The sequence below is a fragment of the Micrasema longulum genome, unplaced genomic scaffold (assembly GCF_059751315.1).
Source record: "Micrasema longulum isolate JH-2025_06_02 unplaced genomic scaffold, ASM5975131v1 h1tg000384l, whole genome shotgun sequence".
In the NCBI taxonomy this organism is placed as follows: domain Eukaryota; kingdom Metazoa; phylum Arthropoda; class Insecta; order Trichoptera; family Brachycentridae; genus Micrasema; species Micrasema longulum.
In genome coordinates, this window is record NW_028277585.1 from 162,435 (window position 1) to 179,898 (window position 17,464).

At 33.4% G+C, this 17,464-nt stretch overlaps 1 protein-coding gene across 4 annotated transcripts; it reads right to left on the reverse strand.

Moving 5' to 3' along the window:
* Nucleotides 1–660: 660 nt before the first annotated feature.
* Nucleotides 661–12,496, reverse strand: LOC148282005 (facilitated trehalose transporter Tret1-like). 4 transcript variants are annotated; one of them, XM_088225773.1, is made up of 6 exons: nt 12,215–12,496; nt 7,675–7,864; nt 6,448–6,583; nt 5,316–5,524; nt 4,376–4,639; nt 661–2,161 (listed from the first exon to the last, which is right to left on the reverse strand). In XM_088225773.1, the coding sequence occupies exons 1-6, from the start codon at nt 12,238–12,240 to the stop codon at nt 1,373–1,375; spliced, it is 1,614 nt and encodes a 537-aa protein (XP_088081899.1). In that variant the 5' UTR covers nt 12,241–12,496; the 3' UTR covers nt 661–1,372. The 4 variants fall into 4 exon arrangements, with proteins under 4 accessions (XP_088081899.1, XP_088081900.1, XP_088081901.1 ...); XM_088225774.1 differs by lacking the exon at nt 12,215–12,496 and having other exon boundaries at nt 7,650–7,807; XM_088225775.1 differs by lacking the exon at nt 12,215–12,496 and having other exon boundaries at nt 5,316–5,520; nt 6,448–7,766.
* Between the last annotated feature and the right edge of the window lie 4,968 nt (nt 12,497–17,464).

Sequence of the window (17,464 nt, forward strand, 5' to 3'; positions counted from 1 at the left end):
AACTGTACTGTTACTTAAGGTGATTCTAAACGAAAATATGAAACTAATTATTCATAAATGACGCTTTTATATTTTTTTATTGAAAAATGCCATTTTTTGGTTTATTTTCAATGGAAATTTTACAAAACTTGATTTCGGGAAACTTTACACTATATTGATTGTAGCAAATATCATAACAATATAATTTCGGTCCTTTTCACAAAATGGTGTACAAAACAAAAAATACCTTAACTTATCTTATTTAAACACCATTTTGTCAAAAGGACCTAAATTATATTTTTATGGTATTTGTTACAATCAATACAGTGAAAATTTTCCGCAAACCAAGTTTCGTAAAATTTACATTGAAAATAAACGTAAAAATTGCATTTTTCAATTAAAAATGATAAAAGCCATTTATAAATAATTAGTTTTATATTTTCGTTTAGAATCACCTTAAATAACAGTTTAGAGCAGTGAAGGAATAAACGTTTAGTCTCTTTTCTTGCTCTTAATAATAATTAAGAGCAAGAAAAGTTGTTTAACAAAATCAAATGCAATTTTCCACTTCTATTTTCCTTCAATCATCCTTCACCACTCCTTATCAATTTCCTTATTTTCCTTCCCACCATCTCCTTGTTTTGTCTATATTTTCTTTCTCTTATTTTAATACAAAGTATATTTATTATTTATAGAGTTGAAATTTTAAGCCGTCGTCGCTTTATTACAGTATTATTTAGTGAATACTTATAATTAGATGGCAGGCTCTACTATGTATACATTTTATAAAGTTTTTTTTATATATTAATTTAACCTGTACATCAGTTTATATTCGAAATAAATAATAAAATATAAAAAAAACACTTTTATTAATGCTTTCATACATTTTCGAGAAACTTCTCCGTACAATTAAATGCTCTTATTTTAACCGCGTGTAAGATAACATTTCTTATATACAATTAGCCGTAGCACTGAACTTCATCATACTCTGGTAATGAAATAATCACCATCAATTAAAAATGCCGGTTCTTGGTCAGAAATACCCAGCCTTTCAAGGCTTAAATTCGCATTACGTGGGTCAGAAAATAGTGCAAGATCTTATGCAGTAATAAAATGACAAAAGCAACAACAAATATGCGTTGACTGTTGAAGTTGATAGTTAACAGCATAGATATGTATAAGAGAACTATTAGTCTTATTTCCTATCCAGTGGTTAACAGGGTGACAAGCGTAGGTTGGTCGAGCAAATCTTGCTGAAAAATAGAACGTGTTCTAATTTATCTGAATTTGACTACAGATTTTACCCAATTTTTCTATTACAGACGCGACACAATATTCATTGAGTCAAACCATGCACAAGATCTTGTTCCGTTTTCTGACCGTAATATGAGGATTACACTTGTGTATTGTCATAAGAAACGCCAATCTTATCTCTAGTCATCCACAAAATATTTGATTTTTCAAAATACTGTTGGATTTGAGCGTGACTTTTATTTTTCGTTTCTGGTAAAAACAAAAACATGAAAAGAGTACCGAAAAAAGAAGAAACCCCAAAAATGATAAAAAGGCCATAATTTCCGATACTGTTCTTCATAAAAGGGTACAATTTGGTATATGTGAAAAGAGTCAAGTTGAACAACATGAAAATGTATCCTCCACATAGCCCTCTGACCTTTGCTGGCAACAACTCTCCGACCATTAATCCTGGCAGCATCATGAAGCCGAGAGTGTTCGAGGCTATGTACACAGTAATACACACAGCTGTAACCCAAACATCCAAAGACGTAGGCTGTTGACTAAACCTACTCATCATAAAAATACCAAGACCTAGTGAAGTCGCTGTAGATCCAATTCCAGAGACTATGATCAAGGTTCTTCGATTTGCGTAAAACAAAAGGCAACACCCAACGATACAAAATACCAGTCTAATGACAGCTGTCCAAATAGCAGCAACCAAACTATCGATGCTGTCTCCAGCCACATCTTTGATAATATCGACAGCGTAAAATATAACTATGTACGTCCCAGATAAGATCTGAAGGATGTTGAAGACGTTGATTATAATCAGTGGCTTGAGAACTGAAGGACGACTTATAATAGTGCAGAAGCTGTCTTTAGATATGGTTTGTTCGTCTTTTTCCTTGGCGCTCGTCGTCATAATTTGGTGGATTTCCTTTCGTGCCTGAAAAAATAACATCAGGCAATATCCGATATGACCAAAAATAATTTTCGTTAAGTCCATTTTATCTAACGGCTTGTATGCATGGAACCCATTAAAATGTTTATTTAGTTATCTGATAATAAAATATGAGGTTTGCCGAGTACTTCAAGTATCAGGCATCGAATTACATGATTTTTTAATTAAATCAAAGGTACTGGTTTTTCCCCTCAGATTCACGAAAAATTCAGGTCGAATACTTTTGAACAATTTTAATATGATAATTCTCGTAATAATACATTAACCTGTTTAACCACCAAGATACCATCATTCCAAGCTATTTTTTTTTCTATTTTTCTTACAACACAACGGCGCAACGCGTCGTGATGGTTCACACTGCATTATTACATCAATATTGTCAGTCCACAGACTTTTCAAATAAACGCTCAAGTCGATATTATCGGGAATCGAAACCGGTATTTCACATTATCTTAATTCCATTTTTTGCACTGAATGGTGCTTAGGGCACTGCATCGGTACACCGATCGCATCGTATCTCGATCTTCTTTTTTTATTACTTAAAGGTAAGATGAACAGTCATATGCTTCAGGTGCCAGTCCAGGGACTATATTCCATTGTTTTAAATATTTCATTTCAACCATGTCGGGAATCGAACCGAAACCTCTTGCATCGTAGGGAAACGCGCTGACCATTACACTACGAGGCTGACAAAACGGAATCTCGCACTTGGTGTCTAAATACGCTAACCACCATCGTAATAAACACATTTTAATGGAAATAAAATGTACACCAGTTTCTTTCTGATTTGGATGAAAGGATCTGATTTAGGGTTTTTTAACAATGTTTTGAGTGTGTCCAAATATTTATAAACAGGCTGGTCCATATCACAAAAATGTTTTTCCTCTCTGTTGCAACAAATTTAGGATCTTTTACTTCATATTTTATGACGCCATCGCTATGCCACTATGCATTAGAGACCATGGACCTCACAAAAAGAAATGTAGAAAAGCTCAAAAGCTATCCATGGAAAGATCCATGCTTGGTATAAGACTAAGAGACAAAATAAGAAATGAAGAAATTAGGAACAGAACCAGAATAACGGATATCATGGATCGCGTAGCAGGACTGAAGTAGCAATGGGCAGGACATGTTGCGAGACAAGACCCCGCAAGATGGACCCAAAATTGATAAAATTTTAAGATGGAGACCTTGGGAGAGTAAGCGAGGTGAGGAAAAAAGATGGTCCGACGACATAGCTGCTGTAGGGGGTAAAAATTGGCTGCAAGTAGCAACCGACCGAGAAAAATGGAAGAATATGGAAGAGGCCTATATCCAACAGTGGTGGACAGAAGGCTAAGGAAAAAGAGGAAGAAGATCGCCATGCCACAGTGAAAGATCCCTCACCGTGCACTCACAGAGACCGTGTGTCTTCTTATCGGTTTTACGTAATTATATTTTTTTTAATGATTTATTTTTTATTACCCTTTGCTCCCTGACCGTGCAAATTTGTCCAAGTGTAAAATAACTCACATATCTCTTTTATGAGAATGCATTTGATATAACTAATCACCGTCGGTACATATTTGGACATTTTTTATTAGTTTCGGCCATTTTGAAGTAATTAGCTACAAAAAATTACTACTCGGAATTAGTTTTGCGTAGATCTGTAACCCTTTTGGTTGTGAAAAGATTTTATAAACCTCAATAGTACAATTATGATAGCAGTAAGATCTTTTTTTTCAAATATTTTTGTGGTTTAATTTTAATGGGGGTTTTTCATTTATTTTTGTAAATATATCGTATTGGAAAAATAAAAACTTTTTATGTTGCAATTCCCTGACGGTACAAATTTGTAACACTATTTTTTTAATACAGAAAGAGTTTTTTTTTAAAAAAGAAAAATACGTAATCGTTTTCAAGCTATAAATAACATAATTAAAAAAGAAGATGTTCAAAAACTCTACTAAATCTATGTCAGATTTTAACGGCATTATTCTTGAACACCAACCCCATTAGGAATGGGAAAAAAGTGTCGCTACAAAAAAAAAGAGATGTGTAATTTTAATGAAATCCAAACCAATTAATTCATTGTCAGTTTGGATGTCGAATTTTGCCATTCTCAATTCTCATTCAAATTACTATGCAGGATACAAAGCTACGTCTTTTTTTTGTATTCAATCTGCAGCCTAACATCTAACTTTACCTAAACAAACTTACCAGAATTTCATCTCCTCTCAGCCAAAGAACTGAAGAATGCGCTTCCGTAAGTTTGCCATGGCGCGCCAACCAGTCTGGGGTTTCTGGCGCTCGGAGAAGCAGCAGGATGGACACGATGGGAAGCAGGACTCCTGAAGCAGCCACCCACCGCCAGGGGAACTGGCCGAGGCTGTAGATCAACAGTATTCCCATGGAGAAGTTCACGAATGGCGCACCAGATAGAAGGCCACGGAGCTTGGGGTCAGAAATCTCACCCAAGTATACCTTTCAATAAAATCAACGAAGCTTTTAGCGTCTTCGTGTGAAGTAATAGAGGAATACATACAGAAATTAGACAAAAAAGAAACTTCTGGTAACCATTGTCACATAGCGGAGGCGATCAGGTACGTTGGTTCGCTTATATGAATCAAATGAAAGAAGATATAAAATACACGTCAAATAGACAGTTATGAAGAGCAGTTGATATCAGTAATGGATGGAAAAGAAAATGCAGGTCTCTCAAATTCACATGAAAAATAATGTGCCCTTCTACAAAACGAATATAAGCCGATTGTTCGGCTTGATATAACCTTCGGCTAAAGCTGAAGCCGAAGGATCAATGTTATTTACAAATCTTAGAATACTGACGAAAAGTAGGAATCCATATATAACATTGAAACTTTTGTACTCGTTGTTGATGATTTTTGAAAAGCAGATTAAACCTTTCTAAAAATGCCCTGCCCTTGAGTCTTTTGCAGCTGAATACTAAAACTCAACTTCAGCAAAACCTTCGACTGGTTTTGGCCTAAGCCAAAAGCCTAAGCTTCTCTCGAGTTTTAAAATAAATATAACTAAATGCTGTCTTTCAAGGGATATAGCTGTTATGGAATCCGACGGGACTCTGTTAACTACAGCGCAGGGAATTTTACATGAAATTACAATATTATTTTGAGCCACTTACTTGTGCTGTCACTCCGATGTTTCCTACCGCGTACCCACAGAGTATGCGACCAACGAAGAGCAAAGCCAGCGATGGGGCCGTGGCGAGAACTATCCATCCAGCTATCAGTGGAAGAACGCAGATTTGGAGGGTTCTGAGTCTTCCCACCCGCTCCATCAGGGGACCTGCCAATAGGGACCCCACAGGAGTCGCTGTCGAGTGGACGCTAGCTAAAAAGAATGAGACATTCCAGGAATTTCTTAAAATAACATACATTTATATTTTTTTCTAAACATGTTCAATTGCAGGTTGCCGATGAAGACGATTTAATTTTTCATGCTAATATATTCATTTTCGAACTTTTTACTATAAATAAATAAGCGGTATAAACCGCTTCGATATGTACCGATGAAGATTGTGTTTGAAATCGCGGCCCAGATACAGTGAAATATTACAGAAAAACACACTTTTTAAATTCTCCCGTCAATCTTGCCAGGAATCGAATCCAGCACTTCAGAAATGTATGCAAATGCTCTAACTAGTACACCACGAGGTGGATTAATCTTCACTCGATTTATTGTTTAAGGTTTTAAACTGAGAGAAGCCATCGAGTCGAAAAAACCCGTTCAGGATTCTTGTTTAATTTCACACACGGAATATTTATTTTCCTGGAGACATGACTAAATCAAAATAGTATTAACGTATATGCTTTAATCTCTCGTCAATCCGTGCCTCATATCTGAGGGTGGTGATTACGCCTGACTCCAGGCATGGCTCGTCTGTAAACAGTCTCCCTCCATCTGGAACGGTCTTGTGCTCTTCTATACGCATTTGTTAGTGATGATTCTGATAATTCAGTGACTGTGCCGCTCCATCTTGTCGGTTGACGTCCACGCGACCTTGTCCCTTCGACACTTCCCAGGAGAAGTTTTCTCCAAACTATCAGAGTTCCCCCTGGAAATATGCCCAAAGAACTGCAGGATTCTTTTCTCGCATATGTATGTTAGTCTCTCTTCTATGTCCAGTTCCTGGAGTATAGATGTATTCGTACATGCTTATATTCGTAATGCTTTAATAAAACAGGTTCATTATTATTATTATTATTTACGTCTTTCCCACACTGATCTTTGTAAATGTTTATTTAGGATCTAACCTATCCACGATCCCATCTCCAAGTCAGCGTGCATTGTAGAGTTCTCAACGAACAATTGCGGAAGAAGAACAGCTGAGAAGCCGATAGGCTGCCCAGCACTTGCTGCAAGAACGAACACAGCAACGGCGGCGAGGCACTGTGAATAACTACAGGATTAGTTACGTATCTCAACAAAGACGGACAATAACAATTTAAGAATGTTTAAATCTTTGTAAACAAATACTGAACGGTTTTATCAAGATAGATAGATTCTAGATACATGTCTCATCAGTCATTGACTAATATATTTGTTCTAGTTAAGGATGCAGCACCAACATACAACGATTTAGACATTGTCGTTTGAACAGGTGTATAAACAACACAAAATGTATTTCCTTACTATTGTGGTCTCCTTTTTACCAAATTCACATAAATAACGTTGAAAGAGTCCAATGAAATTTTTGAAGATTCATTAATTTCAAACTGAATATTCCTATAAAACAAATGTCATTGTTATGTTTTTTTTTTAATTTACTTACTCTGGAGGATCGCAGGAAAATAACTGACCTAATATTTTTATATGAAATCATTAAATAAAATTAATAAAATAAACAAAATAATCAGAATAACTTAAATCAATAAAATAAATATTTAAAAAATTAAATAAATAAATTAAATCAAGTTTTTTTTTCTTTTTTGTTATTGTATTTATTGATATTTAAGTGCATAATTTTATCTGATATTCCAAAAGAGTTTTGGGAAATACTCATTTTGGAACAAGATATAACAGCAGTTGTTAAGAGTATTTTCATTTTTATATCCTTGCAACACATAGCTCAGTAAGTAAGTTCAGCGCCACGGGAAATAAAAATGTTATTTTACACGCGGTAAAAATTACAGCATTTAATTGTACAGTGAAGTTTCTCAAATACGTATTAAGAAAATAGTAAAATTGATTTTAAGAAATACGAAATTAAGAAAAATCAATTCAAAAGAACTCCAAGTCGTGCGAAGAATTTACTAGTCTTCACATTTTGGACATTTAGGCATAAACAACGAAGTTTCTCTTGAAAGATTTAATGAATAATACATTTTAAATTTCAGGCGCCATAGTTAGTTTATTACTTCCAATAGTATTATTTTGCGCGATTAGTAGAAGATTAGCCTAATTCAAATTCCAGACTACAGCCTTGACAAAAGTTTTCAATTTGGAAAGTAAACACCTGAATCTGTCCTTCCATTACTAGCCTGATTGATGACACCTTTAGTGGTCGAGTAGGGTTTGCCTTGATGACCAGGTAGGGATCCAACGGATCCAAGATCCTTAAGAAAATCTCTCAGGGATTCCTTGCGTGGTTTCTTCAGACCTGTTTCTCCAGTTCTGCTGGACTGAATCTGCGGAGACTTCTGGGAACTGGTCAGCATCGTCTCCGTTTCACTGAAAAATCATTTACAGATCGTCATCTGTTTGTACCCCCTTTCGTGGTCACGTATAGGTTTAGATACTAGAGGAGATACCGAATATGGCATAAAAAACTAAGCAAGAGCGCCCTCTATAATCCAGCGTACCCACTTCCCTACCACCACAAGCGTCAGAGATAGTAATTACCTTTTTGTGCCTTTCCGATTTAATGTTTAATTAATTAATATTTTTCTCCACCAAATTATCAATTACTAATTAATAATTTCCATTTTATAATTCCATACTGTTTCGTTTTTTTTTCTGCGAATATATGTGTTTGTATTTATCCTGTTCCTAATATGGGAAACCTGGGTGATATTTACATGGAGTTCCGTCTGAAATTAGGAACACTATTTCAAAGATCGAATTCTAGTAGAACTAAATTTATTTCTATTTTCCAAGTTGTGGCCAGGTTCCAGACTCCGTCAGACAAACAGAACTGGGCGGCTTGTTAAAGAAAAGGGACATTTTTTTTTAATGTACGAAATCAAAGACAACGATTGAATCTAGAGCAAAGCCCGCTATCATTGGTGGCATATAAGTATTCAGGGGGCGATAACATTTATTTCAAATCTGATTGTCGCATGCGAAATTTCAAAATCTAAATACACCATTAATATTCCTAATGGAACACGTTTTTGAGAACACTTTTTTCTATTGTTGTACCTGTTGTTTAAAATTATGATATTTGTATGTTTTTTCCAACATTTAGATAACATATTATGTTACGTAACTACATTTTCAAAGATTTTAAAGTGTAATACTTAATAAACAATTTGATTATAATTAATAAGATTTTCCCCCAAGATATTCCATATTCGGTACATCTCCTCTACTAGCCCGAGAAAAAAACATCACACTTAAAATCAACATAAAAATAAAAATACTAAATTGAAAAAAAAAATGAGAAAAATAATAAATTACATATAAGGTTTGGAAAAATTACTATAAACTAAGCAGTGCTTTAAATACTGTACATTTCACAAAATTAAAATGTTTAAAAAATGTCGTAATGGCTTTGTTCCCGGCAGGTCGACGAGTAAGTAGTATATTTTGAGAAGGTGGATTTTCAGTACAATATTTGTATCTGGACTGGTGGCTGAAGCTTAATACTGATCATCTTACTTTCATGCATATTACAAATGCTCGCTGATATTCTGAGATTGGAGCACCGATGAAGGCCTTAGTAATTAAAGGAAATGAGAAAATTCGTTGATTCGAAGAGGCATTTTTATTTTTTTCTCAAATAATTCGGGCCTCCCGCGGGATTCCTAAAAAAAATATAAAATTCCTCGATCTCTCGAAAAATACCGGAATCCCACGAAAACAAAATCCCTCAGTCTACCGAATACTAAAATCTTGCGAGAGAAAAATCTCCCAGCCTCTAAAATACCGGAATTAAAAATTGGTTTGGGATTGCATTTCCTAGTCAGAACCGGGTCAGACACAGATGTCATGGTCACGGACAAAATGTTTTTCTGGCAGTTGTCCTAATCTATTTAGATCGCTGTATTTTTTATATGGAAGAAAGCTTATGTTTATGGTAGTAAAACACTTATTTTTATGCAGCTTATCTCGACCAGTCCAGGAACTATGAAACATGCTGTGTAAAACCTTTTGAATAAATATTTTGTTCGACCTTGTCAGGAATCGATGTTTACGATGTTTGCTTGGAGACACTTTTCATATATAGCTCCAAGAGTGTTCAACGTCTTGGATGAACATATTAAGTTCTCCAAAACAACGTATATATTTAAGATGAAGATCCATAGTTGGATTGTATCGAGGGGTAGAGACCACTGTATGAGATTGCTTCGGAAATAAATACATAACATCGCTGCTGTTTTCATTATTATCCATATACGTATATCGTATATGTGTATGTCATCACTGTCATACGTATTATTATATAACTTTTGATTCCATTTTCGACATGTATTATAAATTCTTATTATTTATATTTTTCTATTATTATTTTGTATATTTTTATATTATTATTTTGTGTATTGTTTTGATTATTTTACATATTGTTTTGACTACCTGTATATTGTTTTAATATGTAAATAAATATTGTTGATTATTATTATATTATATATCGAAGAGTCCCGACTTAACACGGAATTTTCTAACAAGTCGGGACATAAAAAACATATAATTGTGTCTATGTAAAATTGTGTATTTTGCACATTAAATAAATAAAAAAATCTAACCAGGGACCTCAAGCGTGGTAGGTAAATGCACAAATGCAAAAAAAAATTCAACAGATATCAACTTCAAGATAGTAGGTACCTATCAAATAATGTGAAAGTCTGCTTTGACAACTTCTAAAAAATTGTGGTGATCATAAACATTAGACAAAACAGTTAATGTTACACGGGTGTGCAAATTAATAGTTAAAACACCCAATGACAAGACATAGTCATAAAAAAAATAAAAATAATAATAATTAAAAAAATTAAAAAAACATTTATGGGAAGATGACGAAATGTAATAGATTTAAAAAGTAGTATTCTTATATATAAAACAATAATATGTCTACACATTAATTACTGTGCTTCCATTCTTTTTTATGTAATGAAAGAGAAATTAAAAATATACAAATTCTTCAAAATGAGGCAATGAGGATTATACTCAAAAGAAATATCTATTCTAATGTAGAAATAATGCACAAAGAAATTGGCTTACTCACAGTAAAGCAACAAATTAAATATAATGTAGCAATTAAGGGGATGAATAAAATAAAAGCAATAATAAAATTTGACCAACGATGTCATGCATATGAAACAAGAGGTAAAAAAAATAAGATTACAAAACAGAATCTCAAATCTCATTGTACAAGGGGTTGAAGCTGCACAATGAGTTACCTGAAGAAATAAAAGAAATAGAAAAAAATGAAATATTTAAAATTAATTTGAAAAAATATTTTATTGAGAAATTTTGATAAAAAAATTGTTAAACGTTTATATTAGTTCTTAAGATATTATGAACTTACTTAATAAATCATAAATAAATAGATAGGCCCCATAAATGCCTAGATTTTCACATTCATAATAATTTATTAATCTCGGATCTATCAAAGTTATCTCCTTCATTTCTATCTCTTCATCCCTATATTATTTGTATTTTTAGATGAAATCAAGAGAATTAAAATTACATTATTAGTCTACAAAGGTTATTATATACTCAAAATATTGTTAATACTTAATAAATACTTATGTTATCATCACCATCTCCTTTTGGTGCATAGGGCACAGCATTGGTGTACCAATCGCTGTGAATCTCGGTATTTTTTTGTTACATGTAGATAAAATTATTAGCTATCGGACTGGGGAGAAACGAGAGTCTGAAAAATATTTTCAGGCGTTGCCTAGTAAAATTTCGCTCGCATCAATAAAGGTTTCAGCTCTTTAACTTTAAAAAAATCAACAGATGGAAGAATTGAAAAGTATGTTAAAACGTTTGTAGACAGTCTGGATTTCACTCTCAAGTTTTTATTTTAATACGTAATTTTATTATAATAATCATATTTTAACAGAGATGGAGAACATTTTCGAAAACGGAACATTTGGACGACGAGGCATTTACAGAGCTTATGACATGCCTTGTGTGGTTTATAAGCCCACTTTACACAATGTGTAACATCCACATTTCCCCAATTCTTCCATCTGTTACATAAAAATAAAATATTGTGTTTTTGGCTTCTGACTGAACTTTCTCGTTCGATTCCCGGCATGGTTCAGATGAAATATTTATTTAAAAAGGTGTTTTACTCTGGAATATTTCATAGTTCCCGGACTGGCACCTGAACCGTAAGACTGATCATCTTACCTTAATATAACAAAAATGACCAAGATGTGCTGCGATTGGTGTACCAATGCAGTGCCCTACGCACCTTTAGGTGCGGAAAGGGAATGATTTTGATGATGAATATATAGGTACCTATTATCTACATAATAAATAATAATATAATATATTGGTACATATAAAATCTTAAGAATACGCTGACGATTCTGACCTTGACATTTAAAACATGGATGTTTCTATTTTACTCTGTATTTACGTGAATATATTTATGTAAGTAGGTAAGTACCTAAGTATACCACCTTTGAAATATTTTCTAGATTTTTAAAAAGTAAATTTAAAAGAAAATAATCATACTTTCACATAGCTTGATTTTTTAATCAAGCCATGTGAAAGTCTGTCAGTCAAGTCTGTACACCTTTAAATTCATTAAAAAGAGAAGAAAGCATAAAAAACGCGGCCGGCTACTTTCAACTGAAAAGCATAAAGCAGCAATATATTATTATGTCAAAGAATAGCACTCACGTAAAAGATTCGACATTCTTCTCCATTGTGCGGCGAATGTCAACAGGTCAGCGGTATATTATAATATATTATGCTAAATAAAAAACATTACGTGTCACAAAAAACACTTATAATATCAAAAGTAAACCGATCAATGCATTGAATTTTCACAACCGCACGCCGCATTTCTTTTTCATTTGTTACCGCCAAAATATTGCGGAGCGCGTCATTTGAAAAAATACCATGCGGAAATTTATTGGTTAGGGACAAAAATCGATACTCAGCAGCCGTGCTGATACTAACTCCGACGCCTGTTGCTGGCCACTGTCAACTAAAAGTTTGGCCAATCAAAAAGCGACAACTTTTTTTAATGAGTTGTTCAATGAGCTAAAAATAATTTACAACAGTAAATTTTCAGCACTTAGATTTTCAAATCCTGACAGTTTTAACTGTTCTTACGAAAAAACATTTTCGGAGGTGAATTATAATAATAATGCCATTATGGTATTTAAAGCCTGTATTTCAACATTATTTAATAATCTAACTACTGACGTTTACTAAATTATAAGCTTGCTTGAAGATACATAGTAATTAGATAAGTTGTGTTCCTGTGGTAGCGTCTCTGCGTGAACGATCAAGAGATCCGAGGCACAAATTGCTCTCAAACAAAAGTTCTTTTTAAGGTAGTTTGTGATTGACAGAAAATTAAAAAATAATAATAATTAGGAGTGATGAGAAAATGGAAAAAAAAATGTTCATTATTTTACAAATTTGAACAAAATATTCAACAAACGTGATCTTAAAGCTGGTGTAGGTTCGTAATGGAATAAAAAACACAAAAAATATGTGTTTAGACCAGTATTTCTGAAGGTGGGCACTGAAGGCCTTCGGGGGGGTGGTAAAAGGCCCAGAGAAACTTTTTGAGGGCTCTAGAAAAAATTTAATTCTCAAAGTGCGCGAAATGAGTTTGAGAACCTATGGTTTAGAGTTTAGGCCCTTAAAGATTTTTTAAAAAACATCAAAATATAGAGTAGGGAAAATACGTCTGTCAGCTGCCTTCGAATGGCTGATATGAACATGAAAATTTTGCTAAAAAATTGAATAGTAAAAAGTCGTTTAAACGTGGACAATGCAATATTGTTCCGTCTCAAGATTCAGCCATTGTCCACGTGTAAACAGCAATTTCTAGGACAGGACATTGTTCCGAGCCATTGGTACGGAGATAGACGGGCAGGTTATCTCCGCGGAACAAAGATTACCGGGCGTGGCCGCATTGTCCTCATGCGAATGCGTATGGACAGGACCTTATAACAATAGCGATTTGCTCGACGTGTACGCTCGCTCCCACGCATTTTTTCTGCCGAAAACGGCCGCAAAAAAATCATTTTTATTATTTAGTTCGTCTTTTACCAACGAGGGAGTTCAGCACTACAGGAAATTGGATACAAAAATGTATTCTTAGAAAATTGAGCATTCAATTGCACGGTGAAATTTTTTGAAAATGTATGATAAAAATAATAAAAATGATTTTAATATAAACGAACTACTTTGATTAACGTCACTAGTTTTTTCGAATCAACAAATGGTAAGAGAATTGCGATAGATTTCCGGTAAGTCAACTGACCAATCAGCAGAACTTACCGAGAAGAAGGGGAAGAGAACTTGAAATGTCACACGTGGGGTAATTTAAAAAATCATAGCACTGAATATTTTTTTTTTTGCTCAGTTTAATAGTCTATAAACAAATAATAAAAAAACCACTAAACTTTCTAATTCCAATACATCTTGGTATAAAATAAATGCGGTTTTTTGTGTACTCGCTCGCAATAAACGTAAATTCATTTTAGCAGCTCAAACGTGTAAACTGCAGCCGAATTATCGTATTTCCGAGCGTCCTGTCCTGCGTGGGCGAGGCTGCTCACGGAGCTTGGACAAACCATGTTGTCCTATCTATTGTATTGTCCACGTGTAAACGATACTTTAGACTGATTAACTTATCTGCCATGTAATAATTACCTCCTTCTATAACTCATATTCTGTCCATGCGGCTCGGATACGAGATCCACACCTAGCGGTGCAATTTCCTATCGCACCAATGGGTGTGAAAGGAATTAGAAAGGAAACATCTACACAAACAATAATACAAAATATGTTTTGGAATAATTTCTTTATTACGAATTATTAAATTTTTTATCATCATATTATTTTATAAAAATAAAATTATGTAGGCACAGATTAATATTAGTCTTAACACGAAAAAACATGTTGCATTAATATTTAAAAAATAATGCTTTCTTAAGAGTAGCGAGCGGTACAGTATGGGATCCAGAGAAAATAATAAATTCTTTTAACTCCTAAAAACTTGTAATCAGGCGCTCCGAAGATGCCTAATACGTTTGAAAAATTAGAAATAAATATACTTTGCATTAAGCCATTTGACAATATAATTGGGATAATAAGCTCCAAAAACATCACTAGATATTTTCAAAGCTTCACAATGAATTTTTCTGGGCGTATTCAAAGCTTTCACAAGGGGGGTGTTTGACAGACATATAGGATGGTTAGATAGGAACTTAGTGTTGTGTTTTTCAGCTTTTATTTTAGAAATAAAAATTTGCATTCTTATAATTTTGGGTACCAGGTCCAACGAGTCATAGATAACTCACTATTAGAAAATGGGAATCAAGTTGGGGTAAAATGGGGTTTGAACCTCGGACCTCTTATCCGTGTGTCTGCGACACTAGCTGCGGGACCACAACCTGATTTTTTAAATCAATAGCAGGTACCTAAGAGCTTTTCAAAATTCATTATATCTAGTGTAAACTACTTTTCGATGAGGGGAGGTTTGAATGCCCTGACCCCCGCCTTATATACGTTGTTGGTTATTATGCCATCGTTTCGTTTGCGTCTGAAAATAAAAATGCCTAAAAAGAGTGCAAATGACACACGGATTTTCGACTTGAAAGATACTCTCAGCTAAAAATCCTATAAAAGGAAATCGAATGGAGACAAGTCCACCTCATCCAGAAAAACTGACCGTGCATCTAAACGGCCGAAAAAAAAGCAAATTAATTTCATTCCTAAAATTACTCCAAGAGTCCTCAAAACACCCTTAAATTACCAATAATTACAAATGAGAGATGTGTATGTGTATGTGCCATTTGTATGGCAGCCATTAAAAATATTCCCTAACATTTGTATATTATAATAAAATAAATATACAACAATTTTGTTTTTAACCACTTTTTTTCTACCAACTGGTTTCAAAGCTACAAAAACTTATTTATAAAGATATAATTAAGTAATGAATTTTATCCTATTTAATTTTAACAGTGATTACTTTATCAAAAGAAGCTTGTTTAGCTTTGAAACCGGTAGGTAGAAAGAAAAGAAAAAAAAGGTGGTTAAAAAGAAAATTGTTTTACGTTTATTTTATTATAATCTACAAATGGGGGAATCTACAAATATTTTATTATAAAAATTAACCACAAAGTTAGTGCATTAAGTATAAATTCTATATTTGTAGATTAATTCATTTGGTTTGTAAATGGAGGTACAGTCGAACTTGGTTATAACAATCACGGAAATAGCGAGATCTTGGTTATAATGAAGAAACATTAGTTGACATTTTAGTTTGCGGTTTTCTCCATACATTTATTCAATTTAATAAAGAGCTTCTTCTCGGACATGCCAAACAAAACTATTATCAACAGATGAGCAAAAACTCTTCAATTATTTAAAAACATTATTTTCGAAATAAGAACCTAAGTAATAAAATCCAAATGCAGGACTAACTTATTACCGATGCAGCTGGGCGTTGGGATCGGTTTACGTTTATGATACTAAGTAAGTGTCTAAGTACCTAATTGGTGTTTTCACCGACAGCATTGACAAAGTATACACATATGGTTGAAATGGCGTGTAAAAAATCTGAGCTTTGTGAACTTAGTAAGCACAGGCTCGGCACCTCATTACAATTTACAACTTCTTTTGTAGTTTACGAATGACATCCTTGTTTTGAGGGGGTTTTACAATGTTTTTTTTTTATGTTCTAAGGTCAATGCATAATGAAAGTGGGTGATGTCAGATAAGTTAAAACCTAACCCTTGAATTGTAAACATGACTACTAACAAACAGAAGTGTTTCAATTTGCGAAAAAGTGGCAATTATTTGTATAATAGAACGTGGTGTGAAATATGTTGAAGTGTGAAAAAAGATTTCTCTATTGTGAAAAATACAAATGTTTATTTAAATACGGTTAACTGATTTTGAAATTTAGAAACCGGTGTGTTTGTAAGCATTTATTATAATTGAAAAATAGTGACAATATGCAATGGCGATTAGCTTTAAAAAACCTTTCTCTGGTATAACAAGTAATGCTTATAACGAGCAAATTCAGTCGGTCCCGTCTTCCTCGTAATAACCAAGTTCGACTGTATATGTATTTTTACTGGCCCTGCTTGTTAAATACATTTAAAATAAATAAACAAGATTGTTTAAGAATCATTTATTAATTATTCTATCCTAGGAGATACTTGGCTCTAGTCTATGGTAATAGGTTCAGATTTCTGCGGTGGTTTTGTACTGCCATTGGTCACTGAAGATCCGGATAGAGAGGCACAACCGGGACAAGCGTGGAGACTCTCGTGGACAAATATGTCGCAATCACAACAGAAATATTTACCACAAGTAAGGCATTCATACACCTGAAACAGAAATAATCATTTTAACAACTGCACAGAAAAAATATTTACACATGTATGTCCACAAGTATTCATATTATTTTTATTGCCTCGCCATTGACATTGTGGAATAACATGATTAAACTTTTAGTTTATAACTACACCTGTGGATGAAGTGATTGTTTTCCGAAACTACATTATGTATAACAGTAGTGCTCTAAAATAAATAAAAGTGGTCTCATAATAAAATGCTTAATTTGATAAATTTATAAGTGTTTACATCAAATCGTTGGCGGAAATTTAAAATGCTGTAAAGGAAGAATAAAGGTTTATAAAAACCATATTTATTTTTATAATAATAAAAATACTGTATTTAGTTTTTAAGCATAATGTATGTGAAAATAATTACATGAATGAGGAAGTTCAACACTAGAGAAAATTGGATCCAAAAAATGATTTCTTACACGCAGTAAAAATAAGAGCATTTAATTACACAATATATATATTTTTTTACATATTTTAATAAAAATGAACTACGTCACAGGTTCTTACGAAACAACTAATGACAGAGTACTATGATAGATATTCG

Coding starts and splice junctions, on each gene's coding strand:
- LOC148282005 (XM_088225773.1), bottom strand. CDS start 12,240: ATGGAGAAGAATGTCGAATCTTTTAC. Junction 6,584..7,674: donor CTAAAGGTGTCATCAATCAG/GCTAGTAATGGA, acceptor AGTTATTCACAG/TGCCTCGCCGCCGTTGCTGT. Junction 4,640..5,315: donor ACATCGGAGTGACAGCACAA/GTAAGTGGCTCA, acceptor TTTTATTGAAAG/GTATACTTGGGTGAGATTTC.